The sequence below is a fragment of the Anguilla anguilla genome, chromosome 11 (genome assembly GCF_013347855.1).
Source record: "Anguilla anguilla isolate fAngAng1 chromosome 11, fAngAng1.pri, whole genome shotgun sequence".
NCBI classification, from domain to species: domain Eukaryota; kingdom Metazoa; phylum Chordata; class Actinopteri; order Anguilliformes; family Anguillidae; genus Anguilla; species Anguilla anguilla.
This window is the reverse complement of record NC_049211.1, coordinates 22241360-22254887: the sequence shown is the minus strand read 5'-3', so window position 1 is coordinate 22254887 and position 13528 is coordinate 22241360. Positions and strand designations below refer to the sequence as shown.

Here is a 13528-nt window from a genome sequence, read left to right as displayed (position 1 = left end):
TTTGGACATGCTTACTCATGTCTGAGAGAGGGCCATCCTTTGCGGCTACCTTTACTTGTCACCATGACTAAACACATTTGATATATGCCTTTTGCAGACAGTGATTTGATATTATGTTTGTAAAAAAAAGTCTTTCAATTTATTTCCACATTTATTTGGAATGTTCATATCTCAGTTAATCATTATGAATTCATTAAGGAAAAGTTGGTACTTCTATCAAGCTAAACTAAAAGTACTTCCGTTCATAGCTTTAACATGCAGAGGAAGTGAAATCTACTGTGATTTGAGACTGCTGAATCATAAGGTGCATGATAGTTACAGGAAGCGCAATCAAAATGTCCTTATTTTTGAAGAACTTAAACTAAAAGATGACAAAAACAGTAAATGTGCTTGGAAAATGTATATTTATTCACTCATTATAAAAACATACAAGCTGAACTACACTTTACATGGGCCAAATACTACTGTGAGGTAAAGACCTTTACGTTCCCATCGAGCACCCCTCTCAAAGGGTTTCAAAGGATGCCTTCATTCAGTAAAGAGCCTAAACTACAGCAGTACCTTGCACAAGTGAACATAGACAGCCTGAAGTTAATAAGGAAGTACTTTCACAAGCAGTAGGCCTAGAAGCTGGTGAGAAAATGGCTGTTGTAAACCACAGGTGGGACTATTCGTTTAATTAATATCCCCAATCATCAAGCTGCCTCTGAAAATACGACGCCTGGACGGTTTCCTTATTGGCCGAGAAGCTTCTTAATGTCGTTCTCGATGTCGATAGTTAAGAATTTTCTGCTGTATCGTTTGACCGGCTCCCCGTCAGGACCAATGAGGAACTTCTCGAAATTCCAGCTGATGTCGTTCCTGCAGACCGGGCTCCATATGATGAATTTTGGATCATTCATGAGGGACAGGGAGTCGTCGCTGGGAGAAGGCAGTTTTTCCTTGAGGAAGACGAACAAGGGGTGTGCGTCCTTGCCATTCACATCCACCTTCTCCAGCAGCTGAAAATTAGGCTCGAAACCATTTCCAGGACGGACGAACTTCAGGGACTTCAATATTTCATCGTTATTGCAGTTCTCCTGTTCCGAGAGTTATTACAAATGCATTGTTATTTTTCAAAAGTTTAAATAACAAGTATATTGTAACTAACTCCATGAGCACCAATAACCATAGCCAAAACTGGAGGTTCAAGTTAAGTCAGAAGTCTATAAACAATTTATATATAGAAAAATGATTCAGCGGGCTCTGAATTCAACTTAGTCAAAAACATAATTTGTCTATTTGACAACGCGCTTCCATATATAAACAGTGTAACTAAGTAGACCATGAAGCTACAACCGGAGAAAGAGGAAGCAGCAAAACTGCAGCTTTTACTGTAGTTTGTTGTTGCTATAGGCGACGTCGTACTGTAGAAAATAAGATAACAATGTAAAACAATAATTCTGACCTGGTGTCCGAACTGGTTGCAGGGAGCCCCCAGAACCACGAGCCCCTTTTCAGCGTAGCGCGTATGGAGCTCGTTCATCTGAGTGTAGTCCCTGACGGTCGTGCCTCAGAGTGACGCGACATTCTCAATAAGTACCACCTTCCCCTTGAGTGATGATAAATTCAACACATCTCCTGACAGTAGTTTTAAAGAGAAGTCGTAGAACTTCTTAATATTTCCTGCCATTGTAGAATTAATGTTGCGGATTAACGTAGCGGCTTTCTTATCTTCAACAAGTGCGCAACAACCAGGCGTCTGCGCTTTTATTCCTGTTGCTTGGGTCAAGGTTGTACGCAAGTAAAGGGGCGGTGTTAGAGGCTGGCTTTGAACCGTTTGAGGAAGCAGCCTAATGTTAATATTTGATGGAAGGAATTTTAGATCGAAATTTACGCAGATTAACGTATAGTTTATTTATTACCAAAGTAAGCACCGGGACAATCTTGGTAGCCTATAAGATTTATTTGTTCAATGCAACTATTGGTTACAAAAAAACTGATCAAATTAAACGCAATATTTGTTAGTGTATCTTCCCCATATACACATCTCGTTATTGCACCATGATTACTGGAGTTAGCCCAGTCCTGTTGCCATCCCAAACTATTTTATTTGATTAGATTAACTGAGACAGTGTTATTGTGTTTTGCAATGCTTTAACTCCAAAAGCAGACTTTTTGTTCTTGTGATTCATATGTTCTTATTTTTGTATTTGTATTAATGTTTTGGTCAATATAGTGCTGCCATCTGGTGGCATTAAATGTAATTGGCCAATTTCCCCCATTTTATTTATTTATTTATTTGTGTATTTAATGCTTCTTTTAGTCATACATTTTGCAAGATTGTTCACATTACGATTTTTTGAGAAATATAGTTTCGAGTTAAGCGTCTCAAACAGGCCGCTCAAAAGACTTCCGGGATGAGCGCTAATGAACATGAACAATGTTTTGGGCACAGGCCTTCACTGTGCACTGTACAGATTTCTGGTCCTCATTGACCGTGCATGGCTGCACCTTTATCACATGCAGCGGGCCTGACTCGCACAAGGCAACAGAGGAGGGTGCCAATCAACAAGTCAACTGCCACACTCAGCGTCAGAGCTGTGTATCCGTGCGCTTCTCAAAAAAGAGTCCCTGTACAATTGCGTGTGGTCCACTCTCCCCCCCCCCCCCCCCCCCCCCCCCCCCCCCCCGATTCTACAATTGTCAGGACCATAGCTATCTCTCTTCTATTTAGGGAATATTGGTAGAATTTCCTATGCAGCAGCGTTAGTGTGTTTTGCAGTTAAAGCTAATATACATGTCTGCACACATCGTCTGATACCACAGCAATGCCAAAAACTACACCTATTAACTCGGTTGTCTGCCATTGTGTGATGCAACTTCATATTCATTAACTGAACTTTGCCAGGCATGTATGCTAGATTATACAATCACAAAATAAATGTATGTATTTTTATTTAATAAAGAAGTCTGTTTATCAAACCATTCTTTTTGGAGATTCATATTCTTAGCCATCTGCTCAGCCTGAAGGCCTAAATCTGGATAAGTGAGTCAGGCATTACATGTTTGGAAACGGAGCCCATTCATTTTAAGAAGTTTCAAATTCTGCAAGCATCTCAAAGTAACGAGTGAAGAAGAAACGCGAGATTTACAATACAGCCGCTTTCGGACAAACTGAATTTTGGCTACATAAAATTTATATATCTAACATCACAGCATGGTGCGAGCGAGGCTAACATCCCATATTCAGTTATTAGAGCTTGCAAGCTTTCCACTTTGGATTTTCAGTTGATAGGCTATTCGTGTACAGATCCATGAGAGGATTGCACACGAATTTCACAAGTTTATGTAAATTCTAATATTGATTATACTCTAGCATGTCTGGCATTCGTAACTAGAACAATATTTACACTTTTACACCTAGTCAAAAAAAACTACCACCAATTAAAAACTTTTCCTTTCACTGTTGGCCGGTACCAACACAAAGGTATTTTCTTTGATTCAAGAACAAGTGAGTATTATTATATCTTGTGTGTACTGTAGAACATTTTGACATAAACACTTGTATACACTTCAAAATGATGCATGAATGTAGTGTAGGGATGAAAGTGTAGGGATAAATAATTATGTTTTCACAACTTCCAATATATACACCACCCCTGCACTCATGCGCTGTGGTGTATGCAGGAAGCCGTGTAGCGGCTAACGTTAGCCAACAACATGCTTTTTGTGCTGCCTGGGGAATAATGTTGCTACAGTAGCCAGCTAAAATGTGCTAGCAACGAGAGAGCTTTCAGCTAGCGAACCAAGTTAGCCAGTCTTTCCACGTCCACGCCACGCCACACCAGAGACTGAACAGTAATGAACCTACTAGGTGCAAAAATATACTTCAGTGCATTATTCGAATTGGCTGCTTCCGGTTGATGTGTAGCCATGTACTAGATAGTTAGCTATCCAACCTGGGAAGTTTCTTTTTCTTTTTAATAAGTTCTTGTCAGTGTCACCATTACAATTCATAACAGAACAAGAGGCTAACCAGCTTGGCAACATCCCAGGCTCGACGCTATCATAATCATTTAGCTAACTGGAGCTAGTTACATGCCTTCCAAGACCATGCTTGATTTGGTCATTTTGTCGTGGGTCGTCTTTCTTACAATATTGAGCGTGTTATTAACGGTCATCGGGTATGTACTGTACTCTGGATTGTTTTCAGACATCAACATCCGGACTGGGTCACCCCCAATAAAAAATGTTACAATTGCCTACAAATACAAACAGGGACCATACAAAACATGTGGAACACTTTTCTCCGAAAGTTGCTCTATTGGCCCGAAACTATCCAGTATTGGCGTGTTCTACGATGACCCCAAACAGGTGAGATTTGGCTACCTAGCCAACATTATTTATTTTAAAAGCCAGCTGGTTCAGTAACATCTGCGTCTTTTGAACACAATTGTATCTATCCCCTTCGATGTGCATTATCTTTTGAAAAGGAGAAGAAAAAAAAACATTTTGAACACGCGTCATGGTTTGAAACAACATCCCGAAAAGTATCCTAATACAAAACAAACAAACAAAGGTGGCGAGTCCGGGGGTCAGAAAGTAAGTCTTGCCATGTGTTTCTTCCACCCATCAACTGATTTAACCAATTTTACCTTCCGGTTGAATAATTGTGCTAATTAGCAAATCCATATGATTGGAACAAAATACTAGAGAGGACTTTGTACTTTCTGAACAAGAATTTTCCACTTTTGCAAACGAGCAAGTAGGCCGACAAGTTGCTTGCATTCATGCAAACTATTCGTACAATTGCCAGGTCGGTGTATGTTGCATTTTATGTTTTGCAGTCGTATTATTGTCAATGGAGATGATATTTGGTTCATATTTTAAAGCAGTATCATCAAATGTGGATCCAGGCTGATGTCGAAATGCTTTCATTTTGTTGTAGTTATATTACCTTCCAACATTTCTGTTACTCTGTGGCAATCTGCACACCTCATGTTGGCTGAAGGTATGAATCACTGAAATATCATGTAATTGTGGTCAACATGTTCACGCTTTGTTACAAGGAGCAAAGTTAAAGCAGATACAAAGGTGTACCTTGTATCTGGGTCACTTAAATAGTCAGTAACCCCTAAATAAGTAAGTAAAAGTAAGTACGAAAGTAAAGTCGGCAGGCCCAGTCCAGCTGTCCTTATTTTACCCAGATAAGGATTTCTTTTGTAATCCGTATTAGCATCCCGGGCTCCTGGCTGCTGATGAGAAATCTGTTCCTCTTTACAATGGCTGGGCTCACGCCCACCATGTGTTGTTTTTAGTAACTCTGAAGTGGCAGAGGCCAGGCGTGCATTCCAATTGCTTTTTTTTTTTAATCCTTCCTTGCTTCCTTTCTGAGTATGGAAGGCCAAACGGATCAAAAAATGTGAAACTGACATCTGGAATCATGTGTTGTCAATGAGCCAATTTTTAAAAAACCCATTTTGGCCTTTCATACTAGGAAAGGAGGCAAGGAAAGAAAGTAAGGAAGGATAAAATACGCGATTGGAATGCTCCCCAGGTCTAAACAGCACACATCACACCATCTTGTTTTGTGTTTGTTTCTCATTTAGCTCCTGCACTTGGAGGAATGATATATTTGTGCCCCTGAGACTACAGTACTGTACTGTCTGCATTGCTGATGTAGACTCAAACTATTTTATCACAACAGTGGAGTGCCGATGTAACTGCACGCGGTGGGTTGGTGAATCTGCTGTGTTGGTGTGTAATGGCAGATGAACGAAAGCTAATGAATGTCTCCCGAATATGGGACCTAATTTTCAATTGGGCTTTGCAATGATGTATGTTATCAAGTGATTACTGGGCATCTGTCGCTGAAGCAGTCCAAAACAGACTAACAAACTCTCCTTTTTTCGCACCTGTCAAACTGATTTTCATTCCAACTTACCTCATTGTCATGGGCCCTGCCAAAGGATTTTGAGCAAACTGTGCCTGATTTAAAATTTACTATTGGCAGAGAGGCTCTTCAAGTGTAATGGACTCATAGTGCTAAGATTAAAACCCCACATGTGCGGAGATCTCCGAGGTGATTGCCATCAGGTGCTGCATATTAGTCCCAGAACTTAGCAGAGACTTGAAGCAGCAGACCAGAGCAGTAAGGCCAGGGTAAGGGGCTGGGTGTGTGCTTGTAGATGTTTTACCAGAGCTTTGTTTGGCTTGAAATGAACTGCTTGCAAGAACCAGCCAGTGTGGACCCAGCACCACATCCACGGATAAAAAAATTAATTGGCTAATCACAGTTTTTACCAGGTAACTTTTTTCCCCTGGGGAAAAAAAAAAACATCGCACAAAAAACATTGAGTTGGAGCATTTTGTTTTGCACACAGTTTCTTTTGATGCTGAGAACACCTTGATGTCATTGCCCACCTAATGTGGCAGCTGCAGGAGGAGCACTGCAGCTGAAGCTCTCTTGAATTAATCTGTGAGCCAATTACAATTTGGCCCCCTACAGGTGACACAACATTACATTAACACAGGTTAATGCCGCAGTAAGCATAGGGGTCCCAGTCATCTTAATCTCACCCTACCCTAATGTTTCCCGCTGTTGTCCCCACTCCCAGCTGGTAGGCTAATCAAACAAATTGTAGCCACGTTTTGTAGCCGCTTGTGGTGAAAGAAACATTTTTCTATGTGAAAAAGGGTTAGGCTAATTTGTTTTTGGGGGTGGTTTGTCATTTAGTGCTAATATTACTTATTGTCTCTGCTGGCACAACAGCAGAGACATTTATATAGTGTCATTAATGCTCCCTAATTATGTAAGTTACTCTTGTTTTGTCCAGCAACATAACAGATTGGATAAATTATTCTAGTGTTTTTATTGATTTCCTTTTTTCACACAATGAGGGAACCACCCATTCTCATGCCTTAAAGAAGTGTGTATTTGATCAATTCCAGTTTTGTTGGAGGAAAGATATCAAAATATCTGCTGCTAAATGAAGTGTGTGTATGCTGTACGACTTTCCTATATGGGTCTGCCTTTTTATTTTTTAAAAATCCGGACAGGTCTTTGTATGTATTTGGCCTCTATTGCCATCTAGTGGTTAGATTGTAATATGCCATAATTTATCTTGGGATCCAAATTGATTTACAGAAATGCTGGCAAATATCAATCTGGAAATAATCTTCCAATCTGTTTTTCAGTATTCCATATACCTCAATATGACTTTTTTAACCTTTTCTGCAATTAAATTTGGGCATTGCTATAATATTTGTAGATTTACTCATGAATATGAATACTGAACAAACTTATAAAATGAGTATTGAATTCAACACTAGGTGGCACTGATGATATACTCAACGTTAAGACCATTATTTTCATTTGTCAGTGTGGATGAGATTGTGTGTATTGTTTTTGCCTACCTGTTCTCAGTTACCGCTGACAACTACAAATATGTTAATATCATTTTTTAAACATGTTTTCTTAGTGAGGAGAGCATTGTGTTTGAGAAATTTAAGAATATGTTATGATGTAATGAAGAGAGAGCCCAGTTAAGCTCTTCATTTGCATTTACAGGCAAGAGAGTAATAGAGTATGTGCTACCTCACATCTGGACTTGATCTGGATCTCTGCCTGTTGTACCTTTAAGCACATTGTTTACCCTCATTTTCTTAAGTGTTATGCTGTGTGGATTATTAAAAATGTATTGCTAATTCCCCCAATTCATAGTTTTCTTTTTTGTATGCAGTGATGCTTTCTTTTGTGAAATATTCAAATAAGACAACATTAAAGCCAGACATGGAAACTATAAAAGAATAGCAAAAACAGTAAAGAATGGTGCAAAAATGCATATGGGTTAGTTTAGACAGTCCGTTGAAGATTAAAGAGAAGCGCATTTAGCTGTGTTTTAGAAAGGGTCTGAGTGAAGCAGTACACGGACATAGCATTACAGCCACCTAGGGCCACCTTCAATAGCAGCAGACATCTGGTAATGCCAGGGACCCCATTAGAAAACCACAGGTGATGTTACACGGGACGGTCTTTAAATATTAGCACAGCATACATTTCCCACAGTGCTGGGAATCTCTTTGAAGCTGATCGATGGTCAGCGGCTAACCTTTGCAAACACTGGCACTCCGCAGGTCCCCGGTGGTCGCGCGCCTTTGTAGTTGCACTCCCGCAGAAGGGCTGTAGACGCACTTGACCCGCAGGGAATCTCGCAGATCGTGTCTCTCTCCCTGTGGGCACTCCCACGTTCTTCCCGAGCCAGAATTCCTGCCAACGACAGCCCGGTTCTGTATTTCAACACAGATTTTCAGTATCGCTGTTTGAACAGTTCCTCCATCAAGCCTACATGACACTGCCATAGGCTTGAGTCAAGACTTCTCACTACCTGTTATGACTGCATATTGCATGGTCAATGTAATACGACTGTCATTATATATGGAACTGAGTTTTGACACAATAAAAAATTGACCGCTGCATAAATTATGAATCTTTCAAGACATTTGTTATGAGCTGTGATCTGCTGTCATGCCTGCTAATGGCTGGTGTTATGTCATGTTTATAACGGTAATGTACGTAGGTTCTGTGGCATATAGTTCAACTAAAGTGTTAGCAACTAGCAAAGCTTAATTCCTGAGTCTCTGTAGTAATGAGACGTGCTTTTAAATCGATTACGGCCAAGCACCTCTTAAAGTGAACTTGACCCTTTCATGAAGAGAAGAGAGAGCAGCAGCTCTGCTGTTGCTGTTTAGATGAGAGCTTGACAGGCTTAAGAGGTAGCAGCAGTCCTATTGTCTCTGCATGTCTGCAGCAGAGCGCGTCAGTGCCAGCAGTTCCTCACTGCACAGCTCAGCTCTCTCTCTCTGGTATTCCTGGAGAGTCTGTTCCAGAATGCCCGTAAATTTCCCAGCCATGGACCCACAGGACTGCAGCACATTCCTTATTGTAAGTCCATCAGCACGGCAGAGATGTGGCTGTGTATGCCCAGGGCTGTTCCTGGAGATCTGCTGTCCTGTTTTCACTCCAACCATAACAAAGCATGCCTCATCCAACAGCTAAGGACCTCACTGAGCTGCTAATTAGTAGCAACAGGTGTGCCAAATTAGAGTTGAAATGAAAACATGCAGGGTGGTAGATCTCCAGGAGTAGGGTTGGACAGCCCTGCTGTACTCAATGGAAATTCTTATTCAGTTGTTCAGTTGGTTAACATTTCCATGGTATTATTTCAGTATTGAAACTACAGTCTAAGAGCAGATAGTCTAAGATAGTATGAATTCAGAACATCTATCATCCACAACTAATGAATCTTATCCTTTAGTAGACTATAAACAGTTCTTAAGTTTCTAACAGTTTTAAAGGTGTTTTTGAAGGGCTTTCCTCTAATGTCACATTATAGACTTGCCCATTGTTCATAATTTGAATGTGGTTTCAATGAATTTCATTCTTAGTTTTTAGTGAGCATTATGCAAATATATGCAGCGGAATGTGAGTGGGAGTGTGCTGATTGGTCTTTAAGATTGTGGACAGCAAATGTCATGGGCTATTCGTGTAATTGCCTAATATTAAGATTTATGTGATATATACTTTAACGATTTACTCAAATTTCCATATTAACCTATCCTTTCATCCTCTTTCCTGAAATTACTGTGCTCATTTCGTAACATTGTCGCTCATCTTTTGAAAGCGAGATCGGCCATTATCGCAACAACCCCGTTAACGCCGCAGTTATGGCGAAACTTGCTTTTGTTGATTGGCTTCCACTGCTTTCTTCAAACCCCCTTTGAACCCTTTGAGTCTTTTCTCTGGCTTCCCATTAGCAAGGGGCCTCATTGACATTCCTACAGCGATGGCTGAGTCCTAATCCAGTTCACCAACAGTAATTGGTGTAAATCTTTCAGCTCATTACTGTCCAGATCAAGGGGTTCCAATGTCATTGGGAAGGGCAGGAACCCCAGCAGATAGTGTGTGGGGGCCACCAGGGATGGAAGTGCAAAGAGAGTGCAGGCCCTGGTGAATGAATCCTCTGAAAATTAGAGAGAAGGAACCCCCAGAGGATGAGGGATTTCACTGCGATGTGTGCAGTGTCCTAATTCTGGCTCTCGTACACGGCCCCTGCCCTTCAGTCGAGCTCTCCAGCAGGCGGATCCGGGACGGAGCACCTCCTTATGGTTACCATAGATACCTGGTCAGAGTGATTCTCCCGTACCCCCGAACGCTCACACCAGGCAGGTTGTGATGGTAAATCAGAGGTGGTGAACTTTGGTATGAGAGAGCCTTACAGATGCATGTGACCTGTCTGGTTCCTTCCATTCCCCAAGCTTGTGCCTTAATCTCCTGTCTGCATAGCTGCAAAACCTTTGAAACTATGAACCGGTGCTGGCTGCTAGCAAAGGTGTGCATTTCTCTGGGTAAAACCTTTCCCTCACTCCCAGGACGTCTGGATGCCGCGATTCATCAACGGGAATTGCAAATCTGAATTCCAAGTGGCGCTCCGAGTCCAATTTATTAGCATTTTGCGCCAGCCGGCTGTCTGTCGATGGCAGAGACATGAAAAGAGCAGTTGCCGTGAGGACCGAGTCACTTCTTAAAGTGGATGGATGCGAAACGATAAATAAATAGGCCAGCGTTCAAAGCTGTTTTGAACTCAATTCCCAGGAGGTCTGCGAGTCGCCATTTCTTCATTCCGTAGTGATCTCTTTTAGGGTTTACAAATACACTTGAGAGAAAGAGAGAGAGCTCCGCGGAAGAGAGAAATAAAACAAGATTGTGTAAAGTGGCGAGGCGAACCAACGCTGAAAATGTGCCGTGTGCAAAACCGTTCTTTTTCTGTTGTGCCCCTCGGCCTTGTGGCACAAGGACTGGGGCTCCTCTTCCCCTGTTCAGCGTAATGAAGCGCACCTTCATTAAACAAATGTAGATACGTAGGCCATGGATCGACATCTTAATTAAAAATAGGTGGATTGTCTGGTTCTTCAACTGATCTGACATTAACACAGGTAGATTATCTGTGCAAATATGGAGTCTTCAGTAAGCAAATAGATGTTGTCTGTACAGATCTTACTTCAGCGCATAAGATTGTCTAAAGGTATCTTTAAGCCCATCTTGTATGTCAGACTTTGATGAAGCACACGTGGATGATGTTGACGGGCGCGCCTGAACATCATTAAGCGAACGCGGATTTCCAGAACCGGTATCCGTCGTTAATTAAACACATGCGGATTGCCTTTACAGGTATCAGGTCTTAATTAAGCACGTGTAGATTGTGGAGGTAGGAACGGGGCTCCTAACAAAGTCCGTGTGGATAGCTCGCGCAGGTGCGTCCAGCGATCATTAATCCAGCGTGCTGTCTGCGGAGATGTCCCCCAGCGTAGCGCCTGGCCTTCATTAAGCGCTCCCGCACCCTCCTCACCCACAGCCCCCACCGAAGGGCCGCGGGGGGCCGTGGGGCGCCAGACAAAGCGGGACCGTGACACCGGTCATCAATCACAGGTGCATGCTGGGAAACGAGCCTTCATTAAGAGCTTGGGCCGCGCGCCGCTGATGAATGGCCTCTTGGCGTGCGAGGGGGGGGTGGGCGGGTGGGCGACGGTAGTTTTTCTGTCCCGCGGGGGGCCCCCAGGGGGTCCTCTGAGAGCGGCGGGTTTCGGTGTCCCTGCGCTCTGTGATGTGTCCGCGAGGGGGGGGTTGGGTGGGAGGGGGTCTCTTTGATTACCCCGCTCAGAGTGGGAGACCCAAGTGGTGCCCCACAGCCGTGGCGGAAGTGATGCACGGAGCGACGGGGACTGGTGACAAACTCACTTCTTAACCGCACTGTATCCTCATATACCATCCACTAGAGAGAGAGTGACGGAGAGAGAAAGAGAGCTGTTGAGGGATTTCTTTAAACTAGTCTCCTGGGTAGACTATGTTGGGTTATCATTATCGCATTGGGGAATTTAAATGTATTCGTCTTCTTTGAAGGTTTACAACTGTCAGGCATACTCATCTGTAAGCGAAGCCTTGGCATAACCCAGACACTAAACCAAGCCTCTAAACACCTGAACTAGTAGTGTCTTTAGTTTACAATTAGAAATACTGTTACTAGTGACTGTATAAGCCACAGGTATTTGCTACAGTGCATTTGCAATGCAGTCATTTCCCCTAGCTTATCGGTAATGATGCAGTGAAATGTAGCTGTAATGACCTCCCAATGGGAGCTGGGAGGCAGACTGGGAGAGAGGGGGAGAGATCGGGAGAGCCTGGCGTACACCTCAGGGGGAGTTGGCCCAGATTTCATCAGTTTCTGGGAGCTGTGTTAAAGGTGCTGGGCTCGTGTTGTCTGCTCTTTGTGGAGGCGGCTGGCTGCAGATAAGTGCAGCGTATCACGCTCTTATTGAGACACAATGCTCCCCGGCGCGATGCGAGCTCCGCGCGCTGTTCAGCCCGGCAGGGTTCCGTCTCCTCAGGCTCCCGCAAATAGCCGGATAGCAGGGCCTGAAAAACAGCCTTTATTTTGACGCTCGGAGTCGTCATTGCGAATTCCCTCCCGTCAAGTGGAACTTTTCTTTTCTTTTTATTTTTGCATCTTCTCGCAGCTTCCCGGCTGTCATAGCTGCCAGGCTGCGTGGTCGCTGCTCAAAAGAGGAAGCGTCGCAGCGGCGTCGAGCAGGAGCAGCTAACGGGAGCCGTCGCCCGCACACCTTCTCCATTGATCGCAATGATCTGTGCTGCTGTCAGTGGGTTTTCTTTACCGTTAACATTTAACATTTTAAACTTCAGGAGCACTGAATAGATTTTAAACTTTCTGAAATGCCAGTTTTCATCAATAAATGTTAAATGGAAGTGGTTTGATATGCTGAGTTGTGTATCCTCTTATTGCAATACCCTTGTATTATTATTAGTAGTAGTAGTAGTCGTTGTAGTACTATTACAATTAATAAGGCATTATCTGGGACACACTAGTGCAGACTGTGGCCATAGTGTCATTCAGAGAGGCAGGGTATCTGCTCTATAGGGACTTCAACATGAGGGATGAAACTCATGCAAATGAAGCCTCTGGATTTTAGGGCTTTGTGGACCAGTCCCAGGTGGATAGACATCTGCTGCTGCCGAGGTGAATTATGCCATTTGTTGATGGCGTCTGTGTTGAATCATGTAATGGAAGCCTATGCAATATCAGCGATAATTATGTACAGCTGATGGCTTCTCTCGCTTCCCAAAGTTTGTGGCTTCAACAATGACAGCAGCAGCCGGAAAAGTCTTTATTTGCCTCCGTTGCATATTGACAGGAGCTGTGAGAGGGAACCAGATTGCAGTGCTCCTGGTTAGTGAGGTCTGAAGGGACCTTTAACCCTTGTGCTTGCCCGTCTCAGCTGTCCCTCATTAGTGTCCACGGATGCCACACCCCGGGCTGCTAATTGATCTCGCGTGCTCTGGCATTGCTCTGAACAGCCGACCCTTTAAACGATCCATAGCTGTCTCTCCCCATATGAATCCATACACACTGTAGCCTATATTTTGAAGTGCAGAAACGTATGCTTTATTGCATTCTGTTTTGCATAGTGATGT

General features: G+C 43.0%; 2 protein-coding genes across 2 annotated transcripts in view; one reads left to right on the top strand and one right to left on the bottom strand.

The window, feature by feature from the left end:
* Positions 1-385: 385 nt before the first annotated feature.
* Positions 386-1809, bottom strand: LOC118208198 (glutathione peroxidase 1-like). The gene is made up of 2 exons (XM_035382623.1): positions 1448-1809; positions 386-1079 (listed from the first exon to the last, which is right to left on the bottom strand). Exons 1-2 carry the CDS (start codon positions 1670-1672, stop codon positions 735-737), a joined length of 570 nt encoding a protein of 189 aa, XP_035238514.1. The 5' UTR covers positions 1673-1809; the 3' UTR covers positions 386-734.
* Positions 1810-3681: 1872 nt separating this feature from the next.
* The window catches only part of LOC118208196 (testis-expressed protein 264-like), a 74448-nt gene continuing 64601 nt past the window's right edge, over positions 3682-13528 (top strand). Inside the window, exon 1 of the mRNA XM_035382622.1 lies at positions 3682-4356. Coding sequence (XP_035238513.1) covers positions 4081-4356 — 276 coding nt within the window. The 5' untranslated portion in view covers positions 3682-4080. The remainder of the gene's footprint in view (positions 4357-13528) is intronic.